Source organism: Bos grunniens, chromosome 9 (assembly GCF_055505025.1).
Source record: "Bos grunniens cultivar Pamir isolate PY7600 chromosome 9, Bosgru_T2T1.0, whole genome shotgun sequence".
Lineage (NCBI taxonomy): Eukaryota > Metazoa > Chordata > Mammalia > Artiodactyla > Bovidae > Bos > Bos grunniens.
The window spans coordinates 92,785,313-92,805,156 of NC_141173.1; the positions used below are offsets into that span (position 1 = coordinate 92,785,313).

At 47.0% G+C, this 19,844-nt stretch overlaps 1 protein-coding gene across 23 annotated transcripts in view; it reads left to right on the forward strand.

The window, feature by feature from the left end:
- TIAM2 (TIAM Rac1 associated GEF 2) overlaps window positions 1–19,844 on the forward strand; it is a 243,521-nt gene that overhangs the window by 201,500 nt on the left and 22,177 nt on the right. For 22 of the 23 annotated variants that reach the window (XM_086318453.1, XM_086318455.1, XM_086318459.1 and 19 more), the window contains one exon: window positions 19,238–19,417. In XM_086318453.1, coding sequence (XP_086174579.1) covers window positions 19,238–19,417 — 180 coding nt within the window. Of the gene's footprint in view, window positions 1–10,894; window positions 11,178–19,237; window positions 19,418–19,844 lie in introns of those variants that run through there. The other variant, XM_086318472.1, reaches the window with a different exon arrangement.

The following is a 19,844-nucleotide window of genomic DNA, read 5'->3' on the forward strand; positions in this document are numbered from 1 at the left end:
ATAGCTGTCTGGAGGGGCCAGGAGGCAGTGGTTTGAATGCTCAGTTTTAGGTGGGGGATCAGGCGGCTCATGTGTGTCTCTTTCGAGAACATCACCCCGGCCACTTCTGCATCAGCAGGGGAGCTGGTCACAACTGCTGCGTTCTCCTTTTCTTTTGAAGGAATAACAGCCGCAATTATCATCTAATTTTGACTGGCCACTGTTTGGGCACCGGGGATCTTTATCCATCTTATCTTTAATATCTGCCAGGTGTGGGGGTATCATCACACTGATTCTTCATCCCTTTACTGAAATCTCCTTCACAAAGGTGCTCTCAGCTGTTAGCTCTTGCTGAGAGCTCTGAGCTAGGCCTTTAGTTGTTCTGTGTGCGTGGAGATGGTTGAATGAACACTCTGATTGTGCTGGGTCAGGGACAGTGTATTTGAGTCTCAGTGCTTTTTCGTGTCTTTCATCACTCATAGCAGATTTCTCACCTTTGGATAAAAGTCCCAGCCCCACGGCGTCACCTCTTTCACTCTAAAGAAAAAAAAAAGGTTCTGAGAAATTGTTTCGAATCATTTGGCGATTTCCCCCGTGCTCTCTTCTTTGATAGGATTTCTTTGCCACATCCTTGGGGCTGGGCGGCTGAAGGCATGGAGGTCAGGGGCTGGGGAGGGACTCTGCCTGGGATCCCTTCACACAAGCAGATATTTGTGTCTTTGGCATCTTCCACCCCAGGTTCCTAACTGCTGAGAGCAAAGATGGGATTATTAATTTTGTAAACCAGTCTCCTGCTTTTCTTGATAATCGCATGAGGAACATGGCAGCAGAAAATGTATGTGTCATATAAGATGTTAACGTCAGGGGAAAGGGAATGAAAGATATACAGAAACTGTCCTTGACAACTCTTTGGTAAATCTCATGCTTGTTGTTGTTTAGCCTCTAGTTGTTTCTGAGTCTTTGCGACCCCGTGGACCTTTGTCCATGGGATTTCCCAGGCAAGTGTTTTGGAGTGGGTCACCATTTCCTTCTCCAGAGGATCTTCCCGGCCCAGGGTTTGAACCTGCGTCTCCTAAATTGGCAGGTGGGTTCTTTAGTACTGAGCCACCAGGGAAGCCCAAATCTCACATTATTTCAAAGTGAAAATATATTAAATGTCCAAAAAATATATTTGTCACTAATAACGGAGCCAGAAGAAAACCGGAGGTATGTTTTTACAGATGCCCTCAATTCTTTCCGTTTTTTCTCCCTCACGTTCTTTTGTACATCACCACCTTCTCCTCTCTCTCCTTGTTTGTTCAGCCTCCAGTGCCTCCCTCGGTCCCATGACTCACTTTCCTTCACACCCTCGAATCCTTGGCCGTCACCTAAGTTCTCTAGTGTTTGCAGAAGACAGATGTCAGATGAGAAAACTCTTTGAGCAATTGCTTAAGAAGTCCTGGCCTGGCATTGCACTGGCTGGGGGTTTCATGCCAACTGCTTAGAAGCTACCAGTGTTGCATAGCTTGAGGAGTCGTGCTGTCTTCCTCCTCTCAAGCTGTTTTGAGCTGGCTTTGGAGACTAGAATCCATTTCCTTCTCAGTTCAGCAACCATAAGATAAAGGACAGTCAGATGAGAAGCCTGTCCCAACCCCCACATGGCCTGGGGGCTCTGGGCATCCGGGTGGGTCCAGGCATCCTCTGCTCGCCTCTTAGTAGCTTTGCGAGACGCGAGACGTTGAATGTCATGATTTTATAGACGATTTTCCAAGATGGAAAGACTGATGATCAAATCAGTAATCTCAGGTGAGACTTAAAAACAATTTTCTATGTCTGAGGCTTTTAAAAAAAGTTTTATTATTGAAGGATAGTTGATTTACTGTGCTGTGTGAGTTTCAGGTATACCACAAAGTGAGTCAGTTATACAGAAATGTTTTATATTTACATTGAATAATAGTCACGCCGTCTCTGTCTCTTGCTTTTGCATGAGTGTCTGTCTGTCTGTACGCCCCTTCCCTGTGTCACCTGTTCTCCTCACCCTGGGGAAGCATGGCTTTGGTTACTTTGTATTTACCAGCTTGTATTTTCTAGAAGTTTGATCAGAATTGCTAAACCATTTGTTAACATGGACATCGTCCCAGTTTATGTGTTATTACTTCATTTCTGTTACTTAGGGCTAGATTTTTGAGATGAAAGTGTAGTCGCTCAGTTGTGTCCGACTCTTTGGGATCACATGGACTCTAGCCCAGCAGGCTCCTCTGTCCATGGAATTCTCTAGGCAGTAATACTGAAGTGGATTGCCATGGCCTGCTCCAGGGGATCCTCCTGACCCAGGGTTCCAACCTGGGTCTCCGGCACTGCAGGCAGATACTCTACCATCTGAGCTACAAGGGATTTTAGGCATAAGTTGGTGCTAAAGTCTCAGATAAATGTGTATGAGGTGGGCACTGTTCCATATGAGATGATTATTTTGAGACCCTGTTAATAAGAAGCAATCCAGAGTAATGTAACAGACTGGATGATCACATTGCTAAAATCCAGCAAAAAAAATTTAAACTACAAGTAAGAGGAGAAGGCAATGGCACCCCACTCCAGTACACTTGCCTGGAAAATCCCACGGATGGAGGAGCCTGGTAGGCTGCAGTCCATGGGGTCACTGAGGGTCGGACACGACTGAGCGACTTCACTTTCACTTTTCACTTCCATGCATTGGAGAAGGAAATGGCAACCCAGTCCAGTGTTCTTGCCTGGAGAATCCCAGGGACGGGGGAGCCTGGTGGGCTGCTGTCTATGGGGTCACACAGAGTCGGACACGACTGAAGTGACTTAGCAGCAGCAGCAAGAGGCCACAGAAGTGTGTACCTGTGTGCACTCAAGACAGATGGTTCTATCATTACTTGTGTCCAATCAAGGTTATCAGGATTTTAACAAATACTTTGATTTTTTTTTTTTTTACATTTTTATTATTTTTTTCGCCCCAAGTGTACAACTTTTTGGAAACCAAATTTCAAGCGTTATTTTCAGGCAAACGTTAGAACTGAAAATCTAGGCCTTTTTATGCAAAAGGGGATGCAGCAGGTTTCAGACAAATTCTAGCACCTGGACCCTCTCTCCGTAAGTCCCTACCCATGTTCATGAGTGAGTGTGGGGGTGTCCTGGATGATGAAACCTCGTGGAGTCGCTGTCATTGGAAGTCAGTGTCAGAAGGCACCGGCCTTCGTGCGGGACAGGGGGCATATGGGGAGGGGTCGGGCTGCCCCTCCTGAAGCTGCAGTGGGGCCACCTCTGTTTGCTGTGCGTCTGTGTCAGCTCTGATGGACACAGCAAGATTGTCAGTGATGAAGTGGAAATGCCCAGAGAAGGTCTTTAGGATTCATAATTTGCACCAAATTCAGGCAAGAAAGTGGTTCCTTCATTCCCCCAAATCAGCTCACGGCCCCTTTGCCTGTCCCGATCGGAGCAACCACGGCTCGGTTCCTCCTGGAGAAGGTTACAGCGTTCTGCATGTCTCAGGCTCCTCCCTCCGCTGAGTGTTGCCGTCACCGTCAGTTGGATCTGATCATCCCTGGGGCCAAGGCTATTCCAACCACATTTTTGCAGTTCACATTAGGAGGGTGGGATATATAAGAAAAATAAGGAGATTCCCTATCAGAATTCCATCCCCTGCTGAGCTCATTTGAAGAGCAGAGGTGATCTCTTGCTCTTGCAGGGGGAGACAGGAGGTAGATCTGAGTGCCAGAGACTAGCTCCATCTCCCTGGTCCGTGGGCTTTAGGAAAACCACCTTACCCCGAGTCCTTATATCCTTATTTGCTAAAAAAAAATAAAATAATAATAAGATTATATTTCCATGACAGGTTCATGGAAGTGAAATGACTTTGCGAACTGCCCTCGGCATGCGATAACTTGGCTCTTCGTGTCACTGTGAATTTTATACACAGCATCTCATTGAGACCCCTTTTCTCCGCAGCAGCCCTACTGGATAGATATCATGAGCCCCTTTTACTCTGAGAGAACTGAGATGGGAGAAGTTAGTTGAAGGTCCAGTTAGTGGGGGCCAGCGTTCATATCCAGCTCTGTCATTTTCTAAAGCCTGTTCTTTCTACCACACCCAGTAAGGGGAATGGTGCTGATTAGAGATGAAAGGGGAAAACCAGATAAATTAACAGTGCCTTTAAATACAAGAGATTTAAAAGCAGAGCAACTCTCTTTGTTCAATTGCAGGTATGACATTACAAATTCGGACACAACTTTTTAGTTCTTTGGCTTAATTTACAAACATGGTTAAGCAGCGTAGATGTGTTATTTTTGATATTGTTTTTGATTTTGGCTTTTAAACACTATTTCATAGAGTTATAATGAAATTCCCATAGTTGTTAATGTCAGCAAATTTGAAATCTGTTGCAGAAGAGTTCTCAAGTCCCAGAATTCTGAGTACTAGTATCTGATATTTGCATCTGACTAGTAATTAGTTTGATAATTTTTTATCAAATTAAAAAATTTGTGTGGTTTTGTACTAGGGGCAGGCCATATGTGAATATTTTTACCTCCAAAAATTATTTCAGTAGATACAATTCATGTTTTAAAATCTGCCACTGTATGATAACCTTAACATTAAAATCATACAGTATAAAAAGTAGATATTGGTCTTTAGGAAAACATCTTTAAAAGTATATCGTGAAGGTGTAAGTAAGTACAGAGAGAAGACCACTTATATCTAAACAGAAACCCTCTTCTCTCCCAGGGCTGGTTTGGTGATTTCTTCCTGAATCTTCAGTGCCTTGATAGCTGAGAGTTCCTACCCTGGGTATATCTGCATAAAGCAGAGAGTCTAGTGAGTTATTTTCATCAGTAAAGCCTGGAGAACATTTCTCCAGTAATTTGTAACTTTGCTGATCTGAACATACCTTTTCATGTTGGATTTTTCCATTGGAGCTCACTCCTTGTAGAGTTTATGTAGACCCAAAATAAAACCCATCCTCAAAGGGTTGAAAGAAACAGTTTATTTGCAGATAAACAATAAATTGCTTCTCCTTTATTTGCTATTTTTCCTGCTGTCTTTCTTTGGTGTTGGGAGAAACATTGCAGGAAAAAACGGTGCTTTTGTCTATCTTGTGGATTCCTACAAAAATATTTCCTGAGATAAAATTATCATATGGCAACAGTAATGATATTTAATAAAAGGACTAGTTGGGACATTGGCGGGGTAACAGGAATTAAAAGCAGTGAAGTGCATGGAACTTCCCTGGTGGTCCAGTGGTTAAGAACGGTGGTCCCTTCTTCTACTGCAGGGGCCACTGGTTCAATCCCTGGTCAGGGAACTAAGAGTCCACATGGCACACGGTGTGGTTAAAAAAAAAAATTAAAAGAGCAGTGAAGGGCAGATTACAAGATGATGGTATTGGTCCTTGCTCTGTGAAGTCCCCCAGCCCCCCCGCTTTCCTACAGATAAGAGGGGTCTGTAAGAGTGTGGAGGCCCAAGAAGGTAGACCAGGCTAACCAGTTAGAGCCAGCTAAGATGTAACACTACGATAGGAAGCTGATCTAAGATGCCTAAGGAATGTCATCAGGGAACTGTAATAGGAGCAACTGAATTGTAGCTTCCTGACCATCTTAGAATGGCTCCTAGGCCTTGGTCTGCAGCTGGGGAGCAGGTATTGCCCAGCTTTTTGTTTTTCTAGGTGAGGCAACCAGGGACCCATGTGGATTCCAACTAGAAATCCACAGAGAGGGCTTGGCTGGGGGACAGTCCAGGCTGGGTAGCTGGGCAGAGCTGTCCGCAGCAGTGAGACCCAGCCTGAGCTGTTGAACAGCAGTGTGCAGGGTCCCCTTCCAGATTCAGCTGTGTCATCCTCAGTCTTCTGTTTATAGTAGAGACTCTGCCTGCCCAGGAAACTAGAGGCTAACAAAGATTTGTCAAAGCTCTAGTCTGTCCAGAATTGGATTACAACTGGTGTTGTTATTGACACATTTTCTCTTTAAATACAGCGACAAAGTTAGAAAAATATCTCAGTACGTTCTTGGACTGTGTAGCACTTAAAGACCTTTGCTGCAAAAAATGCTCAGTAATATAGTATCAGTGGCCAGGAATAAAGTTAGAGACACAACTCTTGAATAGAAATGTTGGGTTTGGAAAAATCATCGGTAAGCAAAACCAACTAGAATAATAGTGTTCAATGAAAACGTTAACCACTAGAGGGAGAGTTACTGTAAATATACAAGTTTAAATGAATTTATGTGATTATCAGAACAAAAGAGAGAGAAAATAAAGGGAAGAGAATTAAGAGGGAGCTAAGACCTGAGATAAATACCTCTGGTTGGGAACGTGGGCGAGGGTAGTGTTGATGGATAAGTCATAGGCAAGTGGGTGTTTTCCCAAAACATGAGTTGAAAGATAGGGGTTGAGAGACTTCTTGAGTTAGACTAACATATTTAGAATGAATGTTAAGTGGTAAAATCATAGAAAGAAATGAAATATAGGCTTTAATGACCCAAGTCACAGGAAAAGCAGACTGAATTCTCCCATCCATCAAAAAGCCACACAAAAGAAAGCAAACACTGTTAAAGAGAATCTGAGTCATTTTTCCAAGCCTGGATCTGAGCCAGGTGAGCACGCAGGTGTTGTTCCCTTGGTTTTTGACACAGTTGAAAGCATATTATACAAGACAGTTTATATCTTATGGGAATTAAGGTGCTATTTGGAGTCTCCAGAAAATTGCCATGTAGAAGTCATTTAAAAAATATACATTTTAGTTTACTCACTAAAAATTTAGAATAAAGTTTGAGAGGATTTTTTCAAGGTTGAATTCAGACCTAATTTCAGAAGAGGAGTCTTCCTCCTTTGGACTCATCTCTCTATATCAGGGATTGGCAGACTTTTCCCGTCAAGGGCCAGGTAGTAAGTAAGTTAGGCTCTGGCAGCCACTGATCTCTGCATCTCAGTGTATAAGCAGTGACTGACCACAGGCCGATGAAGGAGCAAGGCTGAGTGCTAATAAAATTGTATCCTCAGCGGCAGCGAGCAGGGTGGGTTTGGCCTGAAGGTTTGCTGACCCCTGCATCTGTTTGGTTCAGAGTGAGGTCGTTGCAGTCTCTTTGCAGTCAAGCCCCTGACATATGAATGACTTTCTTTCCAAGAGCATCTTAAATCCAACAGAGTTAGTCTAGGTACCCAACTAACACACTTGGCTATATAATACTGGACTATAATAAATGGCAACCCACTCCAGTAGTCTTGCCTGGAGAATCCCATGGACAGAGGAGCCTGGCAGGCTACAGTTCATAGGGCCGCAGGGTCTGACACGACTGAAGTGAAATAGCATGCAGTCTACTATAATAGGCTTATAACACCTTTCACCCAAATCATGCATAAAAAAACAAACACAAAAAGTAAAGCATTTTTAATCTTACAGGACAGTACCTTGAAAAGTTCAGCAACACAGTACAATGGCTGGTCAACAGGGGCTGGCACCGAGTGAACAGGCAAGAAGAGTTACTGACTGCTGGAGGGAGAGGATGTGGGAGATGGTAGAGCTGAAGGATCGTCAGCAATAGGAGACGGAGGGCCGGCTGCAGTGTCACTCACAGGGGACGCCGATGGCACAGGCTCTGGTTCCTTGGCCGGAAATAGATGCATGTTCGCCTCTTTGAACGTCTTAGCTGGGAGGTTCGTATGTAGGAGACTTTACCATCTTTGCACTCAGAAGTTAAGGAAAATTTCTGGCTTCCATGCATCTTCCTTGATGGACAAGTTTAACTATGTATCAGAAGTAAGCCTTATCTCTCTGGGTGAGAAATGGAAATGAGAGAATGCAGTACTTGGCATATAATCTATTGGATAGGATGAACCGTTTTTTTTTTGTTTTTTTTTTTGGTAAATAACTGGGTGGGCCAAAAAGTCTGTTTAGGCTTTCCAAAATTTTTTGGCCAACCCAATACGTAAGCGATATTGAAACACCCAATATTTTATGTGAAAGAAGTGCTTGGTTGTGTCGAAATGCTGCCCTGGCCCTTGAAGCATCCTTGGCTGAGACAGCGTGCATCTTTTTCGTTTCTGAATTCAGATCAAACTCCAGTTTTAAATAAGGAAACCAAGCAGAAGGCAGGCAGCCGGCCTGTTTCACAAAGGCTCTGGATCAGCAGCTCCCTCCCCGAGGGGGTGACTCTGGCCTGGGAGCCCCATAGCCACACGCGGGGCGCTTCCCCACCTCCGGGCGGGGGATCGGACCTGCCTTTCCCGGGGTGTGCCGCCTGAGGACAGGCCCTTACCGCTGGGTACACACGTGCCACGCAGACGCGCTCTGCCTTCTCAAAGGCTGCTCTTCCCGCTGGTCGGCCACTCCCTCTCTCCCTCCGATCTTTGAAGGTGAAGTTCATCTCCTCTGCCCACTTGTTAAAGCGGCTGCCCAGCCTACTGGCCTCCATAGCCTCCCTGGTTTGGTTTTCTCCTGGCTTCCCTGGTGGCTAAGATGGTAAGGAATCTGCGTACCATGATGGAGATCCAGGTTCAATCCCTGGGTCAGGAAGATCCCTTGGAGAAGGGAACAGCTACCCACTCCAGTGTTCTTGCCCGGAGAATCCCACGGACAGAAGAGCCTGGTAGGCTACAGTCCATGGGGTCACAAAAGAGTCAGACACGACTGAGTGACTAACACTTTCAACTTCTGGTTTTCTTCAGGGCCCTCCGCCTCTGTCCAGACGCTGGGGGTGCCACTTTTTGTCATCTGTAGAGTCCTTGTCACCTCTCTCTGCCCTTCCTCTTGTGTGAAGGTCAGGGTTTTCCTCTGTTGTGTTCAGGCTTCATCTCCAGCACCTAGAGCCAAGCGTGGCATGGAGGAGGAGCTCAGTAAAAAGTTAACAAATAAGCCATTTGATTTTTCTGGTCTTCCCTTCAGGGAACTCAGAGGAAGTTTCTCCTCCTACCTTTGTAAAAATAACAGAACTTAGAAAGTTAAACTGCCTGTGCCTGATAGAACTCTTTGGAGGCCCTCTGCATCCCTTGCCCTCTGTTAAGTATTTTCACAACCTTAAAATGACCTCATGGAATCCTCTGAACGACCCTGTGAAACACGACCCCTGATTTACAGGTGCACAAAACTGCGTCAGGGAGGAGTTAATCAGTGCTGGGGATTGCCCATGGTGGTCACCCAGGGACTATGGGTTTAAGGCTCCAGTCTTGGAAGAAGTAACTGTCTCAGAAAGCATTGCCCAGAGCGTATGCTGAGGCCCTTGGTGGGAGCTTCCCACTCAGGTAGGGCTGAGCTCAGGTGGCCCTCTCTGAGCCATCATAGCCCCTCACCTTGCTGCCTGCTGTAGGGTGTGTGCCCAGGAGGTGACAGGGTCGGCCTGGGGGCCATGTCAGGACCCTTTGCACACGTTCCAAGTGGGTCTCCTCTGTCCCCCAGTCCCTGACAGCAAGGCCCCCACCTCTGGCTCCTGCCACATCCCACATGACCTGACTCAGCCGTGGGCCATGGCTGGACTGGCCTTCAGTTCCTGGCACCCTCCCCAGCCCTGAACTTCGCTTAGCGTGGGTAACTTTGTTTCCCTTGAGGTCATCCTGATTTCCACCTTGGCCTTCCCCGACCTTGCTCTGACCAGAGAAGGCCGCCCCGTTCTGTTCCCATAGACCCCACGCCGTTGGGTACCAATTGCTCTTGACTGATTCACTCCCAGATTGTCTTCCCAGCCGAACTCTGGGCACCCTGAGTTCAGGGACTGTGTCAGTCTTTCCATTACCCTGTCCTCTTAGAAACGGAACGGTTTTCAGCCCACGTCTGCCTTAAATCACTTTTTGAAAGCCTCAGGAAAGGATTCTATTAAGAAATTTCTTTAAAAAATTAAACCACTTTTAGAAAATGAGAAAATATAGATAAGACAGAAATTAAAATAAGTTGAAATGTGCTGTTAACAACTGAATTTATGACCTGAGTGTGTGGTTAGTCACTCAGTCGTGTCCGACTCTTTGCGACCCTATGGATTGTAGTCCGCCAGGCTCCTCTGTCCATGGGATTCTCCAGGCAAGAGTACTGGAGTGGGTTGCCATTTCCTTCTCCATCATGACCTATATTTTTCCATTAAAAAAATCCACACACGGATGTTTACATGTGGTGCTCCGTTGCTCAGTCGTGTCCGATTCTGTGCCCCATGGACTGCAGCCCACAAGGCTCCTCTGTCCGTGGAATTTTCCAGGCAAGAATACTGGAGTGGGTTGCCATGTAGTAGATATACATACAAGTTACTTTAAAAAATGCATACTGACTTCTTCCCTTTCCAGTAAACCATGTCCTCTTTTGGTCAACAGATGCCAGTCCTTCCCGTCATTGGTAACTGCTGCATAGATTTCATTGCATTTTTGCACCATCATTTATTTAGGTTAATTCTTTTACCTTTCAGTATAAAACAACACTCATCTGACACACTTACATTTAATTTTATGTTTTACCTTTCCATTCTGCCTTTAGAAATAGAACTATCTGGTCTAGAAAATAAAGGTTGTGAGCATTTTCTCATCCTTTTTGTATCATTTTGAGGGAAGTACGAGGAAATCGCAGGTCATTTCTCTAGAGTTTTTAATCCAAGGATTGTATCTCTATAAAGTGAATGTACTGTGCTCAGTCGCTTCAGTCGTGTCTGACTCTTTGGGACTCCATGGACCCTAGCCCGCCAGGTTCCTCTATCCATGGGATTCTCCAGGCAGGAATACTGGAGTGGGTTGCCTTGCCCTCCTCCAGGGGATCTTCCTGACCCAGGGATTGGACCCGCATCACGTCTGCTTTGGCAAGCAGGTTCTTTACCATTAATGCCACCTGGGAAACCCCATAAAGTGAATGATTGTCCCCAAATATAAAAATAATCGTCTCACTTCACTCTGCACAGTGCTGAATACACCCCTCTTCTCCCCTTCCTCTCTCGCCCTCCGCTGAGACCCTCCCTAGGCTAGACTGGACTGGACTGCCCTCGCTCCTGCCTGTGGGCCCTGCCAGCCGCCTCTGAGCGTGGAGCAGAGTGTGGCCCTGGAATCCTGACCTGGCAGAGGTGGGGCGGCACAGGATGTCTGTGGTTGGACCTGCCCGTGGGGGACCCAGCTCACCTGGGGTCCGTCGTCTGACTCTGTCCATCAGCGTTGCTTCTGGGTTCTCTCTGAGACCATTTGGGATTAATGTCAGAGCTTTCTGTAAGTTAGAGACTAAAGTGGATTAAAGCATGAATTGAAAAGTCCTCTGTACTATTTTTAGATTTTTTTTTTCCACCAAGGGAGCATTTCTGATTTAACTGATTGCTGGGCTGGGACAGTTGACTCCCTAGCTGCACTCTGAGATGATTTACTGATGCAACCTTCCAGACAGTGAACCGGGACATCTGTTTGAGCGCATTGAGCATGCGCCACTCAGCCACGCCTCTCCAGACCTGGACTGTCCCCGAGGACCGCTGGTGACTGACCCAGGGCTGACAGCAGGGCCTGTGGAAGAACCTCTGGTTCTCCTGCTTAGTGTTCTGGTAGGATGAGACTCTCCCTGGAGGAGGGCATGGCAACCCACTCCAGCATTCTTTCCTGGAGAATCCCACGGACAGAGGAGCCTGGTGGGCTATAGGCTATAGAGTCACAAAGAGTTGGACACAACTGAAGCGACTTAGCAGGCAGGCAGGATGAGACTCTGTGGGCATGACTCAGACTAGGATTTAGGTCCACGTCAGTGGCCCAGCATAGAGCTGATCTGTACGGCTGGAGGGAGAGGTGGACGTGGGTGGCAGCTGGGGGTCTGCCACGTTGATCACATTGTGTGTGACCAGTTAACCAGTTAAGCAGCGTGAGGTGTCCTCCCATTTAGGAGCAGGTTGACTGTGTCTGTTACTGATTCCCCCTGAAGTTAACGTCCTTTTCCTCTGAACCAGGCCTTCAAAAGTGAAGCACGCTGCAAGTGTTGTCATTCACCTTGGAGCACTTCCCTATGAACTATTCCCCAAATTACGTAGCACCTTCAGACCTTTTTTCTTTGGCTGGAAGTGTTTTTGGAGTCTAAGTCATACAAACAGGTGCCTTTGACAAACGAGTTTGTGGTACCTGAAGCCTCTAAATGAGGACAGGATTGAAACCTGAGCCCAGAAAGGTGGGGTGGAGCTCAGCTGCTGGCAAGGCACAGGGCAGTGAAATTTCATGGAGTTCAGTCCTATAGGAGATCAGTCCTGAACATTCAGTGGAAGAACTGATGTGGAAGCTGAAGCTCCAGTACTTTGGCCACCTGATGTGAAGAGCCAACTCATTGGAGAAGACGCTGATGCTGGGAAAGATTGAGGGCAGGAGGAGAAGGGGATGATAGAGGATGAGATGGTTGGATGGCATCACCAACTTGATGGACATGAGTTTGTGCAAACTCCGGGAGATAGTGAAGGAAAAGGAAGCCTGGCGTGCTGCAGTAGACGGGGTCATAAAACACGACTGACTTAGTGACTGAACAACAAAACGAAACCACAGCCATTGTCCTGGAATAATGTTCCGGAATAACTGGATAATGTGATGTACTTATCCCATCTTAGGTTCCAAAACCCACAGGGAAATGGAAAAGCCTCAGGTAGTAATGTCTTCAAACAAGGGCAAAGCAGACATCAGAGTGGCTATGCTCTGGGGTTGGGGGGGTGGGGGCGGGAGCTGATCTTAACTAATCCAGGCCAGGAGGAGCACTGGTGCGTCGGATGAAAAGCACTGAGCTGGATCAAGGTTAAAAAGGGCACCTGTGGGATTCAAGCTTGTTTGAGAAAGAGGCTTCAGCCCTGCCTTCCTCCAAAGAGAATCTAGGGGCCAGGGCACTTCATTACCCTGAGCGATTTTATTGCCACTCCCAAGAAATGGGGCTCCTCAAAAAAAAAAAACACATCACACAGCTAATCCAGGATAGCAAGTGTCCTTATTCACACACTGAAGACCCCAAACCAAGGATAACTGTTTTAGCTGTCTCCCCTCCCCAATTTTATCAAGGTATAGTTGACAATTAAAAATTATATATATGTAAGGTATACAACTGGATTTGATATGTGATGATTATCACAGCCAAATTAACACACCCGTCACCTCACATAGTTACTCTTCTGTTTTTGTTGCAAACACAGAAGAGTGACTTAATTGAGAGGTCCTGACTGAGGTGTTCCTTATCTATGTGTATGTCTTAGCACTGTGTCGTGTCCGACTCTTTGTGACCCCATGGACTGCAGCCCACCAGGCTCTTCTGTCCAGGAGATTCTCCAGGCAAGAATATTGGAGTGGGTCGCCACTCCCTTTTCTAATTCCTTATTTATGTTTGCTGTTTAGTGCTCAGTCGTGTCTGACACTTTGTGACCTCATCGTCTGTCCATGGAATTCTCTAGGCAAGAATACTGGAGGGGGTTGCCATTTCCTTCTCCAGGGGATCTTCCAGACCCAGGGATTGAGCCCTGTTCTCCCACATTACAGGCAGACTCTTTACCATTTCTTTCAAGCAGGGATCAGCTTACTGAAACCTTAAAAACCTGAAAAGAAACTTTTTTGGGGGGTCAATATCACTACCTTTTTAAACAACATAGTTTTAGAGGGAACTTTTCATTAAGTTTTAAAAGTGAATTCGTAAACAAAAGATCAGTTTCATGCTCTCTTATAAAAGGCAAGGCCCCTGATGAACCCAAGGTTCTCAGCACTGATCACTGTTGTTCAGTTGCTCAGTCGTGTCTGACTGTTTTGTGACCCCATTGTCTGTAGCCCTCCAGGCTCCTCTGTCCATGGGATTTCCCAGCCAAGACTACTGGAGTGGGCTGCCATTTGCTACTCCACGGCATCCTCCCAACCGAGTCTCCTGCATTGGCAGGCAGATTCTTTACCACTGAGCCACCAGGGAAGGTCTTATTGATCACTCTGAACTGGAGAATACTAGTGAAGTGAAGTGAAAGTCGCTCAGTCGTGTCCGACGTTTGTGACCCCATGGACTCTAGAGTCCATGGCATTCTCCAGGCCAGAATACTGGAGTGGGTAGCCTTTCCCTTCTCCAGGGGATCTTCCCAACCCAGGGATCTAACCCAGGTCTCCCGCATTGCAGGTGGCTTCTTTACAAGCTGAGCCACAAGGGAAGCCCAAGAATACTGGATTGGGTAGCCTATCCCTTCTCCAGCAGATCTTCCCAACCCAGGAATCAAACCAGGGTCTCCTGCATTGCAGGCAGATTCTTTACCAGCTGAGTTATCAGGGAAGCCCCAGAGAATACTAGAGTGAGTTTCAAAGTCCAGTGTTGTTTTTGTTCTGAACAAGCACACACTGTCCAGCTGCTGAATCCACATGCACACTCAGCCCTAATGTGTGAACATCTGTCCCTACTTTCAAGGCAGAATTCCTAGGAGTGGAGGGGAGTGGGGACCAGCCCACCAGAAATCACAGTTGTGTGCAGATGTGGGGGAGCAGAGGCGACCTCCGGAGGGCTGTGGCTGCATCCTGGGCACGCCCGGGGTGTGTTTGGATTCTCCTGGGGCCAGGAGAGCCCTGACTGCATGGTGGGCAGAGGCCACCGGAGGAGCAAGTCTGTTTTGCCCATGATCTGCCTGCTACTCCGGGATTGGTCAGCACTGTGCAGACAGCTCCAGAGGATGTGGGTCCTGTGCCATCAAGGTCCTGTCCCCCACCCCCCACCCTTCAGCTGTTGTCTTGTGTGTCACACGGTGAAGACTCAATGCCCGTGAGTTCCACGAGAACCCCTCACCCCCCTGCATACACCAAGTGCTCAACAAATGTGAGTTCCCTTTCCTCCTTGGCCTGACTGGCAACTGGAGGGGTCACTTGATGGGTGAGGTGTAATGCTTCTTCTCTTTCATCATTAAGGAAATTGAAGACAGAAATGTTTTGCCCCCGATGCTTGGAGGACTCAGGGCAGAGCCAGGGCTAGAACTCAGCTCCTCTCCATCTTGTCTGAGCTTCCTACCTCCATCACCACGTGTACATGTGAAAATACCCCAACTGGAGTAGTCGCTCTTTCTAGAAACTGCTCATCAAATTCACCCAGAATCCTACCTTTTAACAGTTTGATTTTATAATTGTTGCTAAGAACAGAGGAAGTGAAATATAACCAACCAGGAGACTCTTTCAGAACAATCTACAAACACAGTTATAGTGATCCTTCCCCTTTTAGTGGCTCAGCCTCCTTTTGATCCCAGATAATACTCCCAGCCTTCCCCTTGTTCAGTTGCTAAGTTGTGTCTGACTCTTTATGACCCCAAGGACTGCAGCATGCTAGGCTTCCCTGTCCTTCACAATCTCCCAGAGTTTGCTCAAATCCATGTTCATTGAGTCGGTGATGCCATCCAATCATCTAATCCTCTGTCGTCCCCTTCTCTTCCTGCCCTCAGTCTTTGCCAGCATCAGAGTCTTTTCCAATGAGTCGGCTCTTCACATCAGGTAGCCAAAGTACTGAAGCTTTAGCATCAATCCTTCCAATGAATATTCAGGACTGATTTCCTTTAGGATTGGCTGATTTGATCTCCTTGCTGGCCAAGGGATTCTCAAGAGTCTTCTCCAGCACCACAGTTTGAAAGCATCAGTTCTTTGGCCCTGAGCCTTCTTGATGGTCCAACTCACATCCGTACATGACTTCCCTAGACAATACCTGAGGTGACTTTGTAGCACTTCATTGTGGTATCTTCAGAAGTACATTTTCTATGAAACTCTCAGCTAACATTTGCTTTTCCAACTTAGACTCACCAGAAGTATTCTTAAAATGAATTCTGATTTTCTAAGATGGCAAGATACTTTATTTTTAAAATCTCGTTATTTTAACACTGCATTGTTAGGTGTGAGTTTCGACATCCCAGCAAGGAAAGCTGCAATCTCACCAGCTGCCATTTCACTTATGGTGCATTTTGTCAGATCTTATTTTATACGGTATATGCGAGCTATTAATGTGGATTCTACAGCCCCCAAAACTGTTATTTTTCAGGGTTGCAAAATTGTATTGTCAGAGCTTGTGGTGCAAATAACAGTATAGAGATTTCAAATAAGTGAACTTGAGAGTCTCAGTATTATTATCTTGGGCTGTTTAGCTGTTAGTGGAGCCAGACGCAGAACACCAGGGTCACAGGTTTGATCTATTTCCTCTTATCTGTGAGCTCGGTCCACACACGCTTTACGTGGCCATCCTTCAGTGCAGAGCCTTGGGGCAGCATGATCCTCCCAGGAACTGCAAGCAGAAGGCTCGCTCTACTAATGGGTAGACCAGTAGTTCTCATGCAAGCCACACATCAGCATCACTTGAGGAGCTTTTAAAAAATACTCCTACCTGGGGCCCCTAATATTTGGATTCCTTTGGTCCAGCCATGAGTATTTCTTATGTGCTGTGCTAAGTCACTTCAGTCGTGTCCAACTCTGTGCGACCCTATGGACTTTACAGCCCGCCAGGCTCCTCTGTGCATGAAATTCTCCAGGCAGGAATACTGGAGTGGGTTGCCATCTTCTTTTGAAAACTGCCTTTTGGCTGCATTGCTCTGTTTGGCTTTTGCTGTGTCGTTAGGCTTCTAGGGCATGACCGAACAGTTAGGAGTTTCTTCAGTAACCTTGAGATCTGGTTGTTTCAAACACGATATGAGACATTTTGAGAGATCAAGTTGCATTCTAATCAATGCCTTAAGATCCACATCTGTTTTCTTTTTCTTTTAAAATTGATTTTGAATTGGAGGATAATTTCTTTGCAGTATTGTGTTGGCGTCTGCCATACAGCAACATGAATCAGCCCTAAGTATACATATGTCGCCCCGCTTTTGAATCTCCCTCCCACCCCCTACTCCATCTTACCCTTCTAGGTCATCACAGAGTACAGGACTGGGCTGCTTGTGTTATACAGCATCTGCCCTTCAGCCATCTGTTTTATATATGTTAACGTGTGTGTTTCAGTGCTCCTCTCTCAGTTCATCCCACCCTCTCCTTCCCCCGCTGTGCCCACACGTCTGTGCTCTGTATCTGCATCTCTATTCCTGCCCTGCAAATAGGTTTATGAATACCGTTTTGCTAGTCTGTTTCCTTGTTCTTTCAAAGTTTACCCTGAATGTGAACATCTTCTGACAGGTGTTGCCAGCAATATGCTTGTGTTACAGTTAAGGACAGAAACAAGGGGTGCTGTGTATATCCAAGGAGACTCGTTAGTGCTTACACGTGCTTGAACTGTTTTAGAAGTGAATTACTTCAGATGTGTCGGTGTGTCTGGTTGGAGGCTTAGTATCTGCCACTTGGTTCATTTAACTTTTGCAACAAGATTCATGTCAAAATACGAGAGAAGTGATTACTTGAAAGAGGCCAGCAGTCTGGGCGTTCTCCTCGTAGACATCTGAGGGGGCCTCGCTTTCACCCCCACCTTGAGTTGGGTTCTACGTTACTGGGCTCCATCTTCCTCGTGCCTTTGGCTTGTTCTCTGGTTCTCCCTTGGAACATGCTCCTTCCAGGAGCATTTACAATCTGCTCTTCACTGACGCCTTCCAGACAACCTGTTTCAACGTGGTGCTCTCATTCATTTCACGGATGTCACATTTCTTGTTTGTTCCACACAAGCTTGTGCTGGTTCCCAGTCTGCCGCAGGCTGAGCTTCGGCATTTCTTACCTTGGCGAGTCTTGTCTTCCTGTGCAGGGGGTGCTTTCTATTTCTCTGGAGACAGAGCAGGTCCTTGGTTGGTTCCCACTGGATTTAGTTGAAAGTCTAGCCAGAAGGTCAGTGTTGTGTGTCAATGTTGATTGTCTTATTTCCATCATATAAAGACACTGTTTTGGGGGGAGGTGGGTGTAGAATAGGGAAGCAGAGCAGAAGGGAGGGCAGGTGTCCTGCTGTTACTTTGAGCCACTTCAGCGGGTCAGGTGACAGTTTTCATGACAAATTGGCCACTGACGTTGACCTGTATGCTTGTGTGAGTTGTTAGCGTTCTGAAATATCCAAGCAAAGAAAATGAACTCAGTGAGAATGAAGAGGGGCTTCCGACGGGTTCACCTTTTTACCTGAGACAGTGATGGAGATTAGGCATGGAGACGTCTAGCTGAAGAAAGCAGTTTTAGTTGAGCTGTTAAGGATGGGTGGATATTGACCACGCATATTAGGACTAAGCTGCTTTGTTACTCAGTACCTACATCAGTGCCAACAGAGGTGGTCTCAACACTGAGCCCTTGCGGGTGATGAGAAAGAAAGGCAGGCTCCTGCCCTTGACTAGTTGCCAGGCTGGCAGGTGGTAAATTGGGCTGGATCTTGTGTGTTGCAGGAATGGAAAGAAAGAGAAGTAAAAGAGAGATTTTGTGTGTAATCTGATGATGCTCCAGGCAGGTGGTGGCAAAAAGGAAGAGACATATTTGAGAATTTAAACCACTAGCTTCTGGCAGGAATATACAAATGGGTTCTCCCAGAGAAGGCTTTGCATGCTGAGCTTAAACCCAAGCAGGAACTTTTATAGAAGGCTGTTCATCCTCACAGACATTCCAACTCCTCCTTGTCTTTTAATCTGTGTGATTCTCTTCCCGCATCCTGGAATGAGAAGCCTTTCTTCCCCCATGTCCTGAGTTTGGCACATGACTACTTCCTGCTGAGAACATGCTCAAGGTTCCCTCCTCCCAGAAGGTTCCCATGGACCTCAGCAGGCTTTGCTGTATTGCTTTCTTCCCACCTGTGCCCTCTGGTGGGCTCTGTGCCCCATCGGAATAGGGACATTATCTTTCCTACATGACCTGACCTCTACTCCCATTCCTAGCAGAAGCAGCAGCTCACACTTTAACAACTCACACTGGGACTTGGCTCAAGGCTACATAACTCCAAGGGGGGATTTGTGGGGAGCACTCCAAGCTCCCTGTGATCCAGCCTTCCTGACACTGCTGTCCCTTTCCTGGGTCTCCCAGGGCTATTTAGTGTGGGTGACTGAGCTCCGTTCCATCAACCATGGAGGGGACAGAGTGGACCAAAGGAGTCTGTCTGCATGGTGCTGTCACAGAGCCTTGACCTTGATTGTAGAGCAGAGGGTTAGCTCAGTGCTTTATTCTCTAGTCTCAACACTAAAGAAGTGTCTGTCACACAGCTTCTGTGAAAGTGGAGAAGTGTCATGGGTAAGTACTGAACAAGTGTAAGTTTGTATCTTCACGACTGGAACCTTGAGTGGTAGCCAGCAGGGTTTGAGATGACCGAAGCTGGACGCCCCCGATCAATGTCCTGTGAGACTCCCAAGAGGGCACTGGGCGAAGAGAGCCCCCGTGTCCTTGGTGGGTGGCAGGTAATGATGGAGAACGTCCTGTGCCTCTTGTTCCCTCCCAGAGTGCTGAGCAGATCACTGTGCTGTGTAGGAATTTTAACGACACCCAGACCAACGGCATGGAAGGACCAAGGGAGGGTCAGGACCCTGCTCCAAGGCCACTGGCTCGCCACCTCTCTGATGCAGATCGCCTCCGGAAAGTCATCCAGGAGCTCATGGACACAGAGAAGTCCTATGTGAAGGTAACAGAAGATGCCGTCCTGATTCCCTGCTCCCCTCTTGTGATGGCCAGCTGTATGTTGGCAGGGGCTCCTGGCTGTATTTACCCAGGACCCTGCCACTCACCAGGGAGATGCCTGCTCCTTGAAGTGGCAAATTGCTGCCAGGGAGGGCGAGAGGGTGGAGGAGCTGAGCGGGCTTGCAGAATTTAGAATCCCCGCTCATTCTGTTACCAAGGTAGCTTTCACTATGGAAACAGATGTTCTAGTTTGTCATTTGCAATCTGTGGGAAGGGAACCTGCACTGGTTTAGGGAAAGGGGGACGGAGATCACTTTAGTGATGAGGAACCAGGGAGCAGTGTGTTCACAAACGGCTGCTGGCATGGGCCCCAGAGGGCAGGCATCACCGTGCAGGCCAGAGCCCCACAGGGGAGGCACTGGGCATCACTT